Raw genomic sequence first — 14,025 nt, 5'->3', positions numbered from 1 at the left:
CTCACATTTTAATATCTCTGAAATTGGAATGCAACTTACAATTCATGTGACAGAAATAATTGTGTCATGGTTTAAATGGCAGAGTTTTTTAGTCTTAGTACATAAAATTGTGGTGCATCTTATAATTGATGACATTTTAGAGTTTATAAAATATGATGGCACCTTAAAGTTGATAAAATACAAAAATATAGTAATGCTAATTATTTATTTCCTATTCACCTTGTAAGAAAATTTGTTAATATCTATTGTCTTTCCAGTGAATCCCTCCCGATGCCACTTTAAAGTGCCTGGGCCAATTTCAGTGATTCTGTTTTACTCCACACAAGCCAGGCTCAGACTCCCTCCAACCCAGACTTGCTCTGACAGTTGTTTCCATCTGTGCATACTTTTTGATCCTCTTTCAAAAGGACCAGGGAATTGAGCAGCAGCTGCTCTTGTCTTCTCATCTTCCTCCTCTCTTCCCACAACAACCCTCTACAAGTTCATATCCCCTAGGCCTATGTGACAGAATTGGAATAAAATTACTGGTACTGGGATATTCTCACCTCTGCCCATTCTGGGATGCTGAGGGAAACTGCTCCATCCTCTGCTCCCAAACAGTGGCATGGACAGAGTGGTTGGGGGAGATCATCAAGGACATGTTGTCTTTTATGAATCTTTATTTTGAGTTGATTGGTTGATGAGAAACTGCACCTGTGCTTGGAAGGACCGGCTGTATGTTGGTTTTCCAGACCTGGGCTCTTTCTGGGAGGATGATGAGGCAATCAAGAAGTAGGTGTGGTGAAACCAATATCATAGGAGGGTTAGCCATTTAATAGTTCGGAGCTTTAAGTGGGGCTGGTTTCTATATTTGGGTATGGTAACTTGAAGACCATATATAGAAAGAATAAGCGTATGTATATAGAGAGAGCCTGTTTTATTAACATAGATACAGTTTGTTTTATGTAATATCTTTTCCTTTTATAGCTCCTACCTCCTCTTTAGAATCTTCCAGTAGCATAGAACAAGAAAAGTACTTGCAAGCCTTACTGAGTGCAGTTTCTGTCCATCAGAAACTCAGTGGCAATAACACCCTTACTGTCAGGCCAGCACTTGCTCTGTCTCCAGGTAAGATTTAATAATATTTTTCTTCTTGACAACTGTGAAAGGTCATATTCATTCCTAGGGTTAGTCTCTTTAGTTATTTGCATTGTTCCTTCAACATGACCCCTTAATGTTTTACCTTGTGGGGCTATAACTTTATTTTATTTAGACATCAGGGTACCACTATTAACTTCTAGTAAATAGTAACCAAATTTAGAGATTTAATTATTTCCTTTTTAAAAGAGTAATAGGAGAGGTGGTGGAAAACATAAAGTCATGTGGGATTTTTTTTTTTCCTGGAATCTGTTTTACATAGACTTTAAAATATTACAGAGTTGAATGTGTAAGTTGAACATCTGTTTATTAAATGTATATTTATTAAAATCATCATGTATAACTTTGAAATTCCTGAAATTTCTGCAGCCTTTTATGATTTGCAGTACAGTTTGTTTTCACTAGATTTGGATGAAGCCATTAAGACTTGTACTAATATTCTGTTTCAGTTATCATGTGATGGAACCCCAAAGGGTTCATGTAGAGGTAACCCTAATGTGTTAGACACAGGAGCATGTGACTTGAGAAGTTGGTCTCCTTGGCTTAATCAGCTATTTGAATAGCTCAACATAAGCAGAAAGTGGCTTTTCTTGTAAAGTAACACCATGCATGCCTTGTTTCATTTATCATTAAATTCTCTGATTGCACTTGCCAAACCTAACTCTCTATAATCTTGCAGATGTGTGTATCTCTGAGGAAATAGTAACAGTGCCTTGTTATCTCTATTAAAGCTTTGGGTACTTAAAAAGTACAATGTTTGGCAGCAATTAGACATGCTACACATGAAGATAACTTTTTGTCATTTGAGTAATGTTAACCCGAACGACATGGTTTTTGTTCTTCTTTTTGGCTGACTTTAGGGACTGAAAGGAGGACTTCAAGAATGTCCACTGTGCTTAAGCAGGTAGTGCCAGGACATTTGGATGTAAACCCATCCAATAGCTTTGCTCGAGGAGGTTAGTAAGATTGATTTTATAACTGAGCACTGATACAACCTTAAAAGCAGAAAACTTTTTTCTAGATAGTGATACTTCAAATCAACTAATTATGGTTAAATTTGTTTTTAATTACCCTTTTCTAAACGAATGATCAAATTTATTACTAGCATGGTGACAGATGAGTTTAGCCTCGTGGGACAAGAGGTATAATAATTGCTGAAATCTTAACATACTGATGAGTTTGGAAGCACTGGGAGAGGAGGGGAACATATCTAAATGGTGACTCAGCTCTGGCAGCATTCCATGATGCTCCAAGTTTGCAGTGTAGAAAGGCTGAGCACAGAAGCATAGACAGTTAGGGAGACATGATTCCAGACTCAAAGGCTGTGCCTCCAGTGCCTGTTATCTTTACTCCTGTTCTCTGAAGTGCTAGTTTGAGGAGTAAGAGACAGTGGTTCAGAATCAACGTAAAGACTCTATTTTACAAAATTCACTTTTTTTCCTTTTGAAAACCAAGATTACTATGCACATCTCCTGGCAGCCATATTGATTCTTTAGATGCTTTTTTCCCTACCTCATCAGAACTTTCTATGATGGCAGAATTTCCTAAGAGCTTTCACCCTTCTTCAAGTATCTTCCTAATCAGGCCTTAAGGTCATTGTATTAGTTTGCTAGGGCTACTGTAACAAAGTGCCACAAACTGTGTGGCTTAAACAACCATTTGTCTCACAGTTCCGGAGGCTAGAAGTCCAAAACGAAGGTGTTGTCAGGGTTGGCTCCCTCGGGGGGCCATGAGGAATAATCTGTTCCACGCCTTTCCCCTAGCTTCTGGTGGTTTGCTGGCAATTTTTGGCATTCCTTAGCTTGTAGAAGCATCAGCCATATCGCTGCCTTCATCTTTACATGACATTTTCCCTGTGCATCTGTCTCCACATTTCCCCTTTCATAAGGACACCAATCATGCTGAATTAGGGGTCCACCCCACTCCAGTGTGACCTCATCTAATTACATCTGCAATGACCCTATCTCCAAATAAGGTCACATTTTCTGAGGTACTGGGGGTTAGGACTACATCATAAGAAATTTGACAGGGGGTAGGGACACAGTTAAACCCATGACAGTCATATGTAACTTTTTCCGGAACTTTTAAAATACTATTGTTTTAAAGTTGAAGACACAAACTTCATTCTTTTCATCATTTCTTTCTTGGTGAATCTGAACTAAAAGATAGTACAGTGACTTTCTCCTAAGGTTTCTGGTATTTTTGTTGCCAAGAACTGTCAGAATTTGGTTCGACGTTGCAGTTCTTATTGCTTTATTTGCCATCTGAAAGCTTATATTAGCAGGCACGTCAGAAACTTTTCCCTTTAACTTTTAGTAGGGTGCAACTTCTGGCATATGTCTGGTTAGCTGAAGTCTTCCCATCCCCACCCTGCTCTTGAGTTTTGCCTTTGTAAACTTCATCAACAACATGTTATCTCTTCCTCCATTGGGCCAGGTGACCCATAATATAAATTTTAGGTACAAAACTGTCTCTCCTTCTGTGTTGGTACCTAAGGCACAAGGATATTCACCAATCTGTTTCAACGACATTATCTTTGCTTTTTTTATATTGGCCTCAGACTCATGGCTTTTTTATACAAGGGAATCCCCACTAGTGGTTACATTCTAGTCATGAGTCCATTCTTTGCTATTCTCAAAGGTACCTGGAAGGCTGTATTTACATTTTAGGATTAAAATCTCCTATTTAATCTGTTTATGACCCTTTCTATGCATAATGAGGCCATAATTATTATTTCTGACCCCCTTCCCAAATATTTTCTTCTGAAAATTCCTGTAAACTTAGTGTGTTTCCTTATGACAATTTTTTGCTCCTAACCAGGTCCCTTCATTCTGGTATCTTAAGCTAGGATCCAGAAACGCAAATCTTATTATTTTACTCCATCTCTTAATTCTTCATTCCCAAAGCCTCCAAATCTCCCAAGGTCCCAGTGATTAACTGGAAGATGAGATACGGCTGTTTCCTGGCACCTTCAACTTCTTCTGTGATCCCTGGCGCTGCTTTCCTTTGTCTCCTCTGATAGCATCATCCCTCTCACATAGAGAAGCAGGAATGGACTGGGGCAAGCAAGTTTGGGAATTCTCAGAAGATTCCCTATTAACATGAACATGGCAGGTAGACGCACACTCAGATTGGCCAGGGCAAGACTATATGTAGACACCTGCATGCCCTGACATTAGTTCATTTCCTTGTTCCCACCCTCGAGTACAGAGTCTCTTCATTCTTCCAGAGAGCTGGGTACCACTTCTCCAGCAGTTCCTCATTTACCCTGTGTGGGAAGAGCCTCCTGTCTCGAAATCTCCCTCCTAACCTTCTCCTTTTTCCTCGTCTGTATTTTCACTGTTTTTCCATTCCTTTCATTGTCATAGAATCTTAATTACAGGTTTCCTTCTTATGTTATTTACACTGTGTGCCTTTCCCACTCTGATGAGCCAGGGTTTAGACTGACCTTCACCTTCTCCTTCACCCTTTTTCAGTGAGGGTGGTCACTTAGCGTTCAGCATGCACGTTGAAGAGTTCCTAAGCCAGGGGAAGCAACCTTTTTGACGCAAAAACCAGTTAAGAAAAAATGAAGATGTGAATTGCTTTTCATTTAAAATTACAATAGCTTTTATGCCCCATGGGGAAAATGCAAGTATTTGCAACTTGGATAAATTATCTTGTTGTATAGAAAAATGCCATGAGAAAATCTGCCTCTTAAATATAAAAATGAAATACCTGGGTATATTTGAGAAGTAGCCACATGGAGGCAGCTTTTAAATTTTTCATCCTTTACATTTTCATAGCCCTTTAAGTTCCTCTACAGTGTTATTTTATCCTTGAAATAACCTCCAGGACAGGTACTTTAGGAGGCTTTGAGAGATGACGTAACTTAGCCAAGATCACTTAGCAGCCAAGAGCATAATTGGGACTAGGATTAGGTCAGTCCATTTCAGTGCAGCCTTCACTGAATATAGCTTATACCTCATGCACTGTGCTAGGCATAAGGTCACATCCATAAATTCAATATACCCTGTCGTCACGTCCAACCCAAGCATCTCTTTTCCTTCTCTCCTTTGTTCTGAACAGAGTAGAGAGAACAATACCATTGCTTAGGAAATGCTCATGCTCTGAACAACACTGCACTCCCATGGGTGGGATGAACTGTATCACTTCTTCCCTGAAACAGTCCCCTTAGCCAGACCCTGCTGGACAGATCCAGGGTCACATGGTTGCTTAGGTGACAAGACATAAAGAGTTTGGTTCAGTTACATTCAGATTCAAGCTGCAGTCCTACCACTTAGTGTATGATATTAAGCAATTCAGGAAACTTCGTAATTTTCAGTGTCCTCATCTGTAAAATGGAGATAATAAAAAGTATTCTAGCTTTAGAATAGTTATGGGGAATGAATGAAATAATATATGTAAAGCACTTAACTTAGTAAGTGGCTCGTTATTAATAGGAGCTCAATAAATGTTAGTTCCATTATTATTGTTGAGGTTGTTGTCATTATTGTTGCATAATACTCCACTGAAATGGGAGGAAAGTCTACATTTGTATGTAAATTACCTTAAGCCAGGTTGCTTCTCACTGGCCAAAGGCAAGCAGATAAAGGAGAATGTGTCTTAGGCCTAGACCAGTAACTTTCAAACTCTTTTGATCATGGCTCACAGTAAGAAATACATTTTATATCTATATGTATACATATACATTTTATATCACAAAGGTAGTACTAAGTCACAATGCAAAATGTATATAGACTATAGCGAAAGTTTCATGAAACAATATTCATCTATACCACATGCAGTGCTCATAGTATTTTCCACTCTAATCTGTTTCACTTCCTTAAAAATACTGGTTTGACCTTCTAAAATGATTTCACAAACCACTAAGGAGGACCCTGCAGTCTGGAAAAACACCGCTCCAGGTCGGTGTTACATGCTCAGGACAAGTATTTGACACCTAGGAATCACTCAGGAAGCTAAGCAGACCTCGCCACCAATGCAGTAGTGTAATGCCTTTGGTTAACGTGATTGCCAGATGGACGTACAGTTCTCCAAGCCCTGCTGGCCCCATATCAGTACAGCCCGTTTTCTCATTGCTGATTTTCTGCTAGGTGATAAACACTTGGCAGTTTTTCATTAATGAGGCTCTGTTTGAGAAAGTGCTTAATTTTTTTTAAATTAATACCCTTTTCATTCTTTCAGGGCAAATAATTGAGTTGAAGGTATAGTAGAGAACTACAACAGCTCATATGTATCAATTTTCAAAAAGAAAATAATCAACAAATGTTTGCAGTACCTAGATATCAGGCTCTCAGCATGGATATAAGAGTAAATGTGATTAGGTCCCTGCCCTTTGGAGTACACAATCAAGTAGAATAAAATGTGCAAGTAATCACAGTGCAATGGGATCAGAGTTCAGATAGAGCTGTCTGCAACTCTAGGAGGACAGTCAAGAATGCTTTTCAGAGGAGTTTACATTGTTCCTGGATCTTAAGGAATAAGAAGTTTGTCAGGTAAAGAAATGGGAGAAGTCATTCTAGGCCAAGGGACTAGCATAAGAAAATGATATATTTAGGGAACAGTATCTCAGAATCAGGAACCAACCACTCAGGCTTCACTGTAAGCGTTTAATGATCCATATTCCAATAGGAAAGCTTAAAACCTTGGCAGAAAGGAGAGTAGTTGGCTCGCACACAGGAGTCCCTGTGCCTTTTTCATGCTGTTCCAGGTCTTTGTTCTGTCTTGCAGTAGCATTCTCTGTGTATAATCAGCCAGTGCCTCTGCAACCCTTAGCTTTCTGACTTCCTTTGGCCACTAAAGCCATCAAGGCCCTTCATTTCCTACTTCCAAAGGAGTGAGGCAGAAATGAAAAATCACTTATGATGATTTTTCTTTTATCAAATTATGTCATATTTTATGCAGTTTTGAAATGGATAGCTTAATAATCCTGCCATTAATGTTTTCAATCCTCAATAAGTACGGAATCATTTTCCTTAAGTGATTTGAGCAGTTCCTTTACTCAGCAAAGAATATAACTGTAACTTACCGCTCACCATTATTGTTATTACCAGGTAAAGTTTGCGATAAGTCACGAAGCACTTTCTTTCTGTTGGAAAAAAACAATATTACTCAAATTACAAAAGTATTATCTTTGATACTGCCTATCATTTTGGTGCAAATAGGGATTTTAGGAGAAGTCATTACGTCAACCATCACAAGCTGTATTTTTAGTGGCATTGGGTATTGTCACAGGGTCATAAATTTTTGCTGCTTGTAACTATCTATCTGCTTATGGAAAATAAATGGAATTTCCAAATGAAAAGAGGAAAAAAAGAAGATAGTGTGGCAATGCTTAATGCTCTACTGCAAAAACATGCCCTTTGTTATTCCAAATGGTTGTTAGAGGTTCATTCCTGATATGATGGCCTTGCTCAAAGAACAAACATGTTGTACAACACATCATATTTGCCAATCAGTCAGCCTCCTTAAATACTAGGGCCAGTGTATTCACCCCTCCCCAAATTCCTTAATTTTATTATAAAAATTTGTTTCTCACCAAATGACAACCTCCAAAAGCTTATTCCATTTGGTATAATTTTTTAGTGGCACTCTTTGCTGCGCTGTCCATTTCATTGTGCTTATTTATAATATTTATAAACAAGTGCTGAAATTTCATTTAACAGGCACTCAATTCATCTTTTTGTGTGACCGTGCAGCTTTTTATTTGTTAATCAAATCTTCTGCTTTTAATATATTTACATTTTTCCCCTATCATTAACTTAATGTTTAAAATTAACCTGTTCTTTTCTTACTCCATTTGCTCTGATGTTTGCTGCTATATACATTTCATTCCTTCTTCCTTCTTTAATCTTGCCTACCAGTGCATGGGTACAGAGATAAATGTTTTACTCAGTCAAATCCCAAATCTTCAGCTAAGGGAAGAGTCCATTATCAAGGTACTGTATTATCTGTCCTGATGTGTCACTCTTTTTAACCATCTTCATATGAAAGCATATGTGTTACAAGTGACTTTTTTCACATTTGTTTGTCAAATTATCTTTATTCTCATCCACATTCTGAATTTCCTCTGTGATGCCATTTACCGAAAAATTAACACTTGCTGTAACATCTAAGAAAACTCATAGGTTGTAATAGAAAGTTTCATCCATGTTAAGCAGAAATTTACAATACCTTTTCTTGAGAACTGGTCTCCTGACCCTATAGATGCTTATAAAGAGAAGCAGATGTGACATTATCATGATGACTTGTAGTCACCTAGAAACATGGCTTGATTTAACATTTGGCAAAGATTAAAGCTTCTCAAAGAGCCTTTCCAAATCTAGAGAATGCACTTTAGGGAAGCAGTGGCAGTGTTATGCACCACTGTGACTCCATCACCAGCCTGAACGCTACAGTCTGTGGGCATTTGTAAGGAGCTCTGTCAAATTTGGGACTTATTATATGCCTTTGTGTTTAGATATTTGATATTTGATAGTCTCACTTGCATATTAGAAATCCTTGATTTTTCTAATTAATATAATTAAGGTCAACTTATGAGATCCTTCCAGTAGCTTAGCTTGACCTTTCCCTTAGAAGACATCTGCTTCTGACTATACCTTTTAAATAAAGCTTCCTAAGATTCAGTGAAATGCACATTACTAAATTTATAACTTCTCACTGTTTTTCCTGGATACTGGGGGAAAAAAGACTAAAATATAACTTATACTGACTTAAAATTACATTATTTTGGCATGATACACAAATATTAATTCTCAGATGTTAGTGGGTTTAGTAAAGTTCTAATTTATTTCTTAATGTGGTTTTATGGTTAAATTGACTGACTAAAGCAGAATAATGTTCCTTCTTTTTTGAAGCCCTGAGAAATTTACTCCACGTTCTCCTTCCTAGGCTTCATTATTGCATCCTGCCCACATTTTTTCTTTCCTAGAGCCAGTGCACTCTATTTATGATACCAGTATTTACTTATAATTACTGAATTTATATCAGTATACAAAAATAGAATTGACTTGGGTGACTTATTAGGTTCCTCTGAGCCAAATGATTTTTGAAATACTATATTAATAATGCTTATATGATGCAAAAGTAAATGACAAATGACCAATATGATACATGATTACTTAGATGAATTAATTTGCTGTTACCTCTAAAACTGTACCCACAGAGCATGCATCTTTTCCCCTATTCAGTGTCATTCTCACATCAGATTATCTCACTCAATTGTTTTGACTTTTGTGAAGGTGTTTGGGCAAGTCTTCGCTCTAGCGCTCGCCTGATCAGCTCTCCAACATCCTTCGTTGATGTTGGCGCCCGGCTAGCAGGCAAGGATCACTCGACGTCCTTCAGTAACAGCGCTTACCTGCAAAACCAGCTCTTGAAACGCCAAGCAGCCCTTTATATATTTGGTGAGAAGTCGCAGCTAAGGGTAAGATTTCTTTTTCTCACTTAGAAACTTCATGGATACGTGAAGGCAGTGTATAAAACTTATTTCATAAACCAGCTTTCCTAGAAATTTTTTTTTTCTTTTTTGCTGCATGGAGTCTTAACCTGGAGTTAATAATCTTTAAAAAAATTAGCTCATGTATATGTATACATGTATGTCTACCTGTACTTATATAGATAGAGATACACATGCATACACACAATGCATATTTATTAGGCATGAAAACAAGTGCTTATTCATAATCATTTTTAAAATCAGCATAAATATCATGAATATTAGGGAGTGTACATTAAAAAAATAAGGCTTATCCAGGCTGTGTTTTTCCACTGTCTTAGTTCAGCTTCCATAGGAATCTGTGCCCATGGCAAAACAGATGTTTTTGTTCTTGTAAACCTATTGATAAAGCTGCAGGAAGGAAGAGTGGAAAGAAGAGCATGGCACTGCATATGGAGGCAAGGGAAGGCCAAGGCTACACTTCTTAAGTTACATTCTTTAAGGGTTCTCAAGACTATATAGAGTGACACGTCCTAAGACATGTCAGAAAATGTAAGATATTAGCTGGTAATCAAATTTATTCTTACTTTTTTTTTTTTTTTTTTTTTGGGGGCTGCATTGGGTCATCGTTGCTGCACGGGCTTTTTCTAGTTGAGACGAGTGGGGGCTACTCTTTATTGCGGTGCACAGGCTTCTCAATGCGGTGGCTTCCCTTGTTGCGGAGCACAGGCTTTAGGCGCACAGGCTTCAGTAGTTGTGGCTCACAGGCTCTAGAGCACAGGCTCAGTAGTTGTGGTGCACGGGCTTAGTTGCTCTGCGGCATGTGGGATCTTCCCGGACCAGGGCTCAAACCAGTGTCTGCTGCATTGACAGGCGGATTCTTAATCACTGCGCCACTAGGGAAGCCCCTTTATTCTTACTTTTAAATTATTATGTTACAGAGCTTCACTATGCTCAAGTCCCATAAATTGTAAAGATAGTCTCTATCTCCAAAAGCAACAATAATTCCTTGGGGTTTAATGTTTTTGCAGTTCACACATTACAGAATAAATTTAATTACTACTGACAGGTGTGTGGGAAATAAAAGTATTTGGGGTTTTTGGGGCGGGGGGGGTTGTTTTTGTTTTTTATTTTGACTATGCTGGGTCTTCATTGCGGTACGCGGGCTTTTCGTTGTGGCGCACGGGCTTCTCTAGTTGTGGCGTGCGGGCTCAGTAGTAGCAGTGCGCAGACTTAGTTGCCCTGCAGCATGTGAGCTCTTAGTTCTGTGATCAGGGATCGAACCCGCGTCCCCTGTATTGGAAGACGGATTCTTAGGCCCACCAGGTGGTCCCTGGACCACCAGGGAAGTCCCTAAAAGTATTTGTTAATTCAGAAATCCCCTCAAAGTTTAGTCCAGTGCCCCAGTGAGCACTGGACAATCTAGACAGATGTTCAGCTGAACTGTAAAATGGAGGCTGTGAGCAGGATCCCACATGCTTGGTCCTCAGGATGCCAGTGACTGAGTCAGCTCTTCAGTGGCAGTCTGGCTTTGCTAGCTCTTCTCCCACTGCCTGGACTACTGCAGTCACTTAGTCACCAAGCTTTAGGGTAGAGGGAATGAAACTGCTGGGTAACGCTCAATTTTTAAATATGCACACGTGTCTTCTGATACAGCAGATAATTTTATATCCAGAAAATAGTTGGGACATTTTTCAACAGTAGTCCAGGGATGCCTGCACAGCCTCCTTGGCACCAGTGTCTTTCCCAGAGCACAGACTTTGCCCACTTCAGCACACCTCTTATTTATGATCTGAGTCACTCCCCAAGGTTTGTCTCCTGAATGCTCACCTCTGCTATTCCCTTTGCACATCAGTCCTCAGATAAGCTGTGTGATCATGCATATATGAGTAAGAAAGACTGACCAATTGGGACCCTTCCTCCTTTCCTCCCTCTCTCCTTCCCTCCTTTCTCTTTCTTTCTTTCATCAATAAAATACTGTATTTTAAAAACATAATTCCATAATTCCAAACATAATTTCTGGCACAATAGTTATTAGGATTTTTGTATATTCCTTCACATTTTGCTTTTTATTAATTCAACTGTGTCTGTAGGGTATGGGTGCATATCTGTCTGACGTGTGCCACAGTCTAGCCAGCACAGCGCTGCCTAGTTGCAGCTCCACACCTTTTTATCCCAACAAAGGAAACATAGGAAAGCAAATAAGTGAGAGTGACTCATTCTAAACAATCTGGAATTGCCCTTATTTACCTTTTTTAATTCACATACTTTAATATCTTATACTTAGTAACAAATTCTTCATAATCTTAACAGTGTGTCGAACACGATGGTTGATAACTCCTGCTTTATAAGGTAGGTATACCTAGCTCAAGTATGGTTGGGAAATGGAAAGGAATCTAGTTTTTCTGAAAAGTAAACTATTTTTTATATGTTTTAAAAAAAACCAATATGACACGACACTGTAAGTCAATTTTCCAATGAAAATTTTAAAAAATAAAGTAGATAACCAACAAGGGCCTACTGTATAGCACAGTGAACTATACTCAGGAATATAAATGTCTAAATGTCTTGGTAAATATATCTGGATTGTAATAATATGTTTTGAATTGCATAGAACGTTTAAAGCAAAAAAAGATTAAAAAAAAACTAACAGAAAAGAACTCATGTTCTCATAGTGCTAAGTTCTTTATCTCAAGCCATCTTTCCATGTTGTGTAATACATTTCATATTTATTTTAATCACTGCATAACTTTTTTTTTAAACATTCAGTCCATTTTTTAATATTTATTTTCTTTTTATTTATTTTTATTTTTCGGCTGTGTCTGGTCTTCATCATGGCATGTGGGATCTTCATTGCAGCATGAGGGATCTTTTTGGCGTGGCACGCGGGCTTCTCTCTAGTTGTGACGTGTGGGTTTTCTCTCTCTAGTTGTGGCGCGTGGGCTCCAGAGCGCATGGGCTCTGTAGTTGTGGCACGCGGGCTCCAGAGCACATAGGTTCTGTAGTTTGTGGCACGCAGCCTCTCTAGTTGAGGTGCACAGGCTCAATAGTTGTGGTGCGCAGGCTTAGTTGCCCCGCAGCATGTGGGATCTTAGTTCCCCTACCAGGGATCATCCCGCGTCCCCTGCATTGGAAGGTGGATTCTTTACCACTGGACCACCAGGGAAGTCCCATAACTTTCTGTTTTGTTGGATGTTTTGGTTTCTTTCTTTATCATCTATATGTAAAATTGCAGTCACATTTTCAAGCATATAGCTTTTTATTTTTATTTTTTATTGGAGATACAATCCACTAGAGGATTTTTTCCTACATTTTAGATTATTTCTTTAGGCTAGCTTCCTAAAAGTGGAATTACTAAGACAAAGAAACTTTTTTTTTTCCTTAATATACATTGGTAATGCTGTTTAAGAAAAACAACTTGGGGGTTTTTACTTTTTATTTTAAAATTTTAATAGGCCTTTAAAAAATAAAGTAACCAATATAAAACATGAAACAGACCCAATATGTAAGTCTTTGGCAGTAATTTTTTTTAATTGTGGTAAAATACAAATAACATAAAATTTACCATCTTAACATGTACAGTTCAGCAGTGCTAACTAAGTACATTCATATTATTGTACAGCCAATCTCCAAAAAGCAGTTTACTCTTAGAAAAGCAGATGATCCAGTAGAGTAATTTGGGCAGAATGTGAAGAAAGTGAAAAGAACATGAGAAAATTAATTCATTCTTTGGCGTAAGAAGTTAGAGAACTTTTAAATCGTCTTCAGAAGTAGGCAACTAGATTATCAAAATAAACTATTTCAATGGGCCACCAATTTAGCATTCTTTAGTTAAAATTGCGAACTCACATAGAAAAAATTCCATATGGATTAAAAATATAAATGATAAAAATACTGAAACAAAGATTGATATATGTGTCATACTGAGTGAAAAATAGTCCAAAAGTTAGAAATGAACAAAGCCTTTCATGTTTTACTGTATATGTATTTTTTTATTATTGGCTTTAAAAGAATACAATATTAGTAGTCGTAGGGCAGTGAGATAGTGATTTTTATATTCTTCTCAGTGTTTATCTCTGCTTTTTTTTTTTTCATTTTCACAATGACTATGTTTTACTTGCATAATAAGAAACAAATGTGTATGTCTATAAACTTTAATTTGTAGAGCTCTGGAACCTCAACAGCATATTACCTTTTAATTATAATTCACATCTTGGGGAGACTTAGTTTACAGTTTTAGATTAATCATGCTGTCAGGCGTCATTGGTTCCTCCTTAGACCTCCAGGTTCATGGCCTTGTAAGTAGCTTATATTTGGTCCTATAAGCTCCATCAGGTTCCAGTCTACTAGTAGCCTCTTCAAGTTCTCAGAATGACAGCAAGCTAAGTCAAACCACTAGACTTTACTGAATGGCTCTTTCCAGCAATACTGACACATTAGCGAAAAAT

General features: G+C 38.0%; 1 protein-coding gene across 2 annotated transcripts in view; it reads left to right on the top strand.

Annotated features, from left to right (window-relative positions):
- The window catches only part of SBF2 (SET binding factor 2), a 453,477-nt gene that overhangs the window by 404,735 nt on the left and 34,717 nt on the right, over positions 1–14,025 (top strand). For both annotated transcript variants that reach the window (XM_060018483.1, XM_060018482.1), the window contains exons 28-29: positions 967–1,107; positions 9,381–9,565. In XM_060018483.1, coding sequence (XP_059874466.1) covers positions 967–1,107; positions 9,381–9,565 — 326 coding nt within the window. The remainder of the gene's footprint in view (positions 1–966; positions 1,108–9,380; positions 9,566–14,025) is intronic.

The sequence above is a fragment of the Delphinus delphis genome, chromosome 8 (assembly GCF_949987515.2).
Source record: "Delphinus delphis chromosome 8, mDelDel1.2, whole genome shotgun sequence".
In the NCBI taxonomy this organism is placed as follows: Eukaryota; Metazoa; Chordata; class Mammalia; order Artiodactyla; family Delphinidae; genus Delphinus; species Delphinus delphis.
This window is presented reverse-complemented; position numbering and strand designations above follow the sequence as displayed.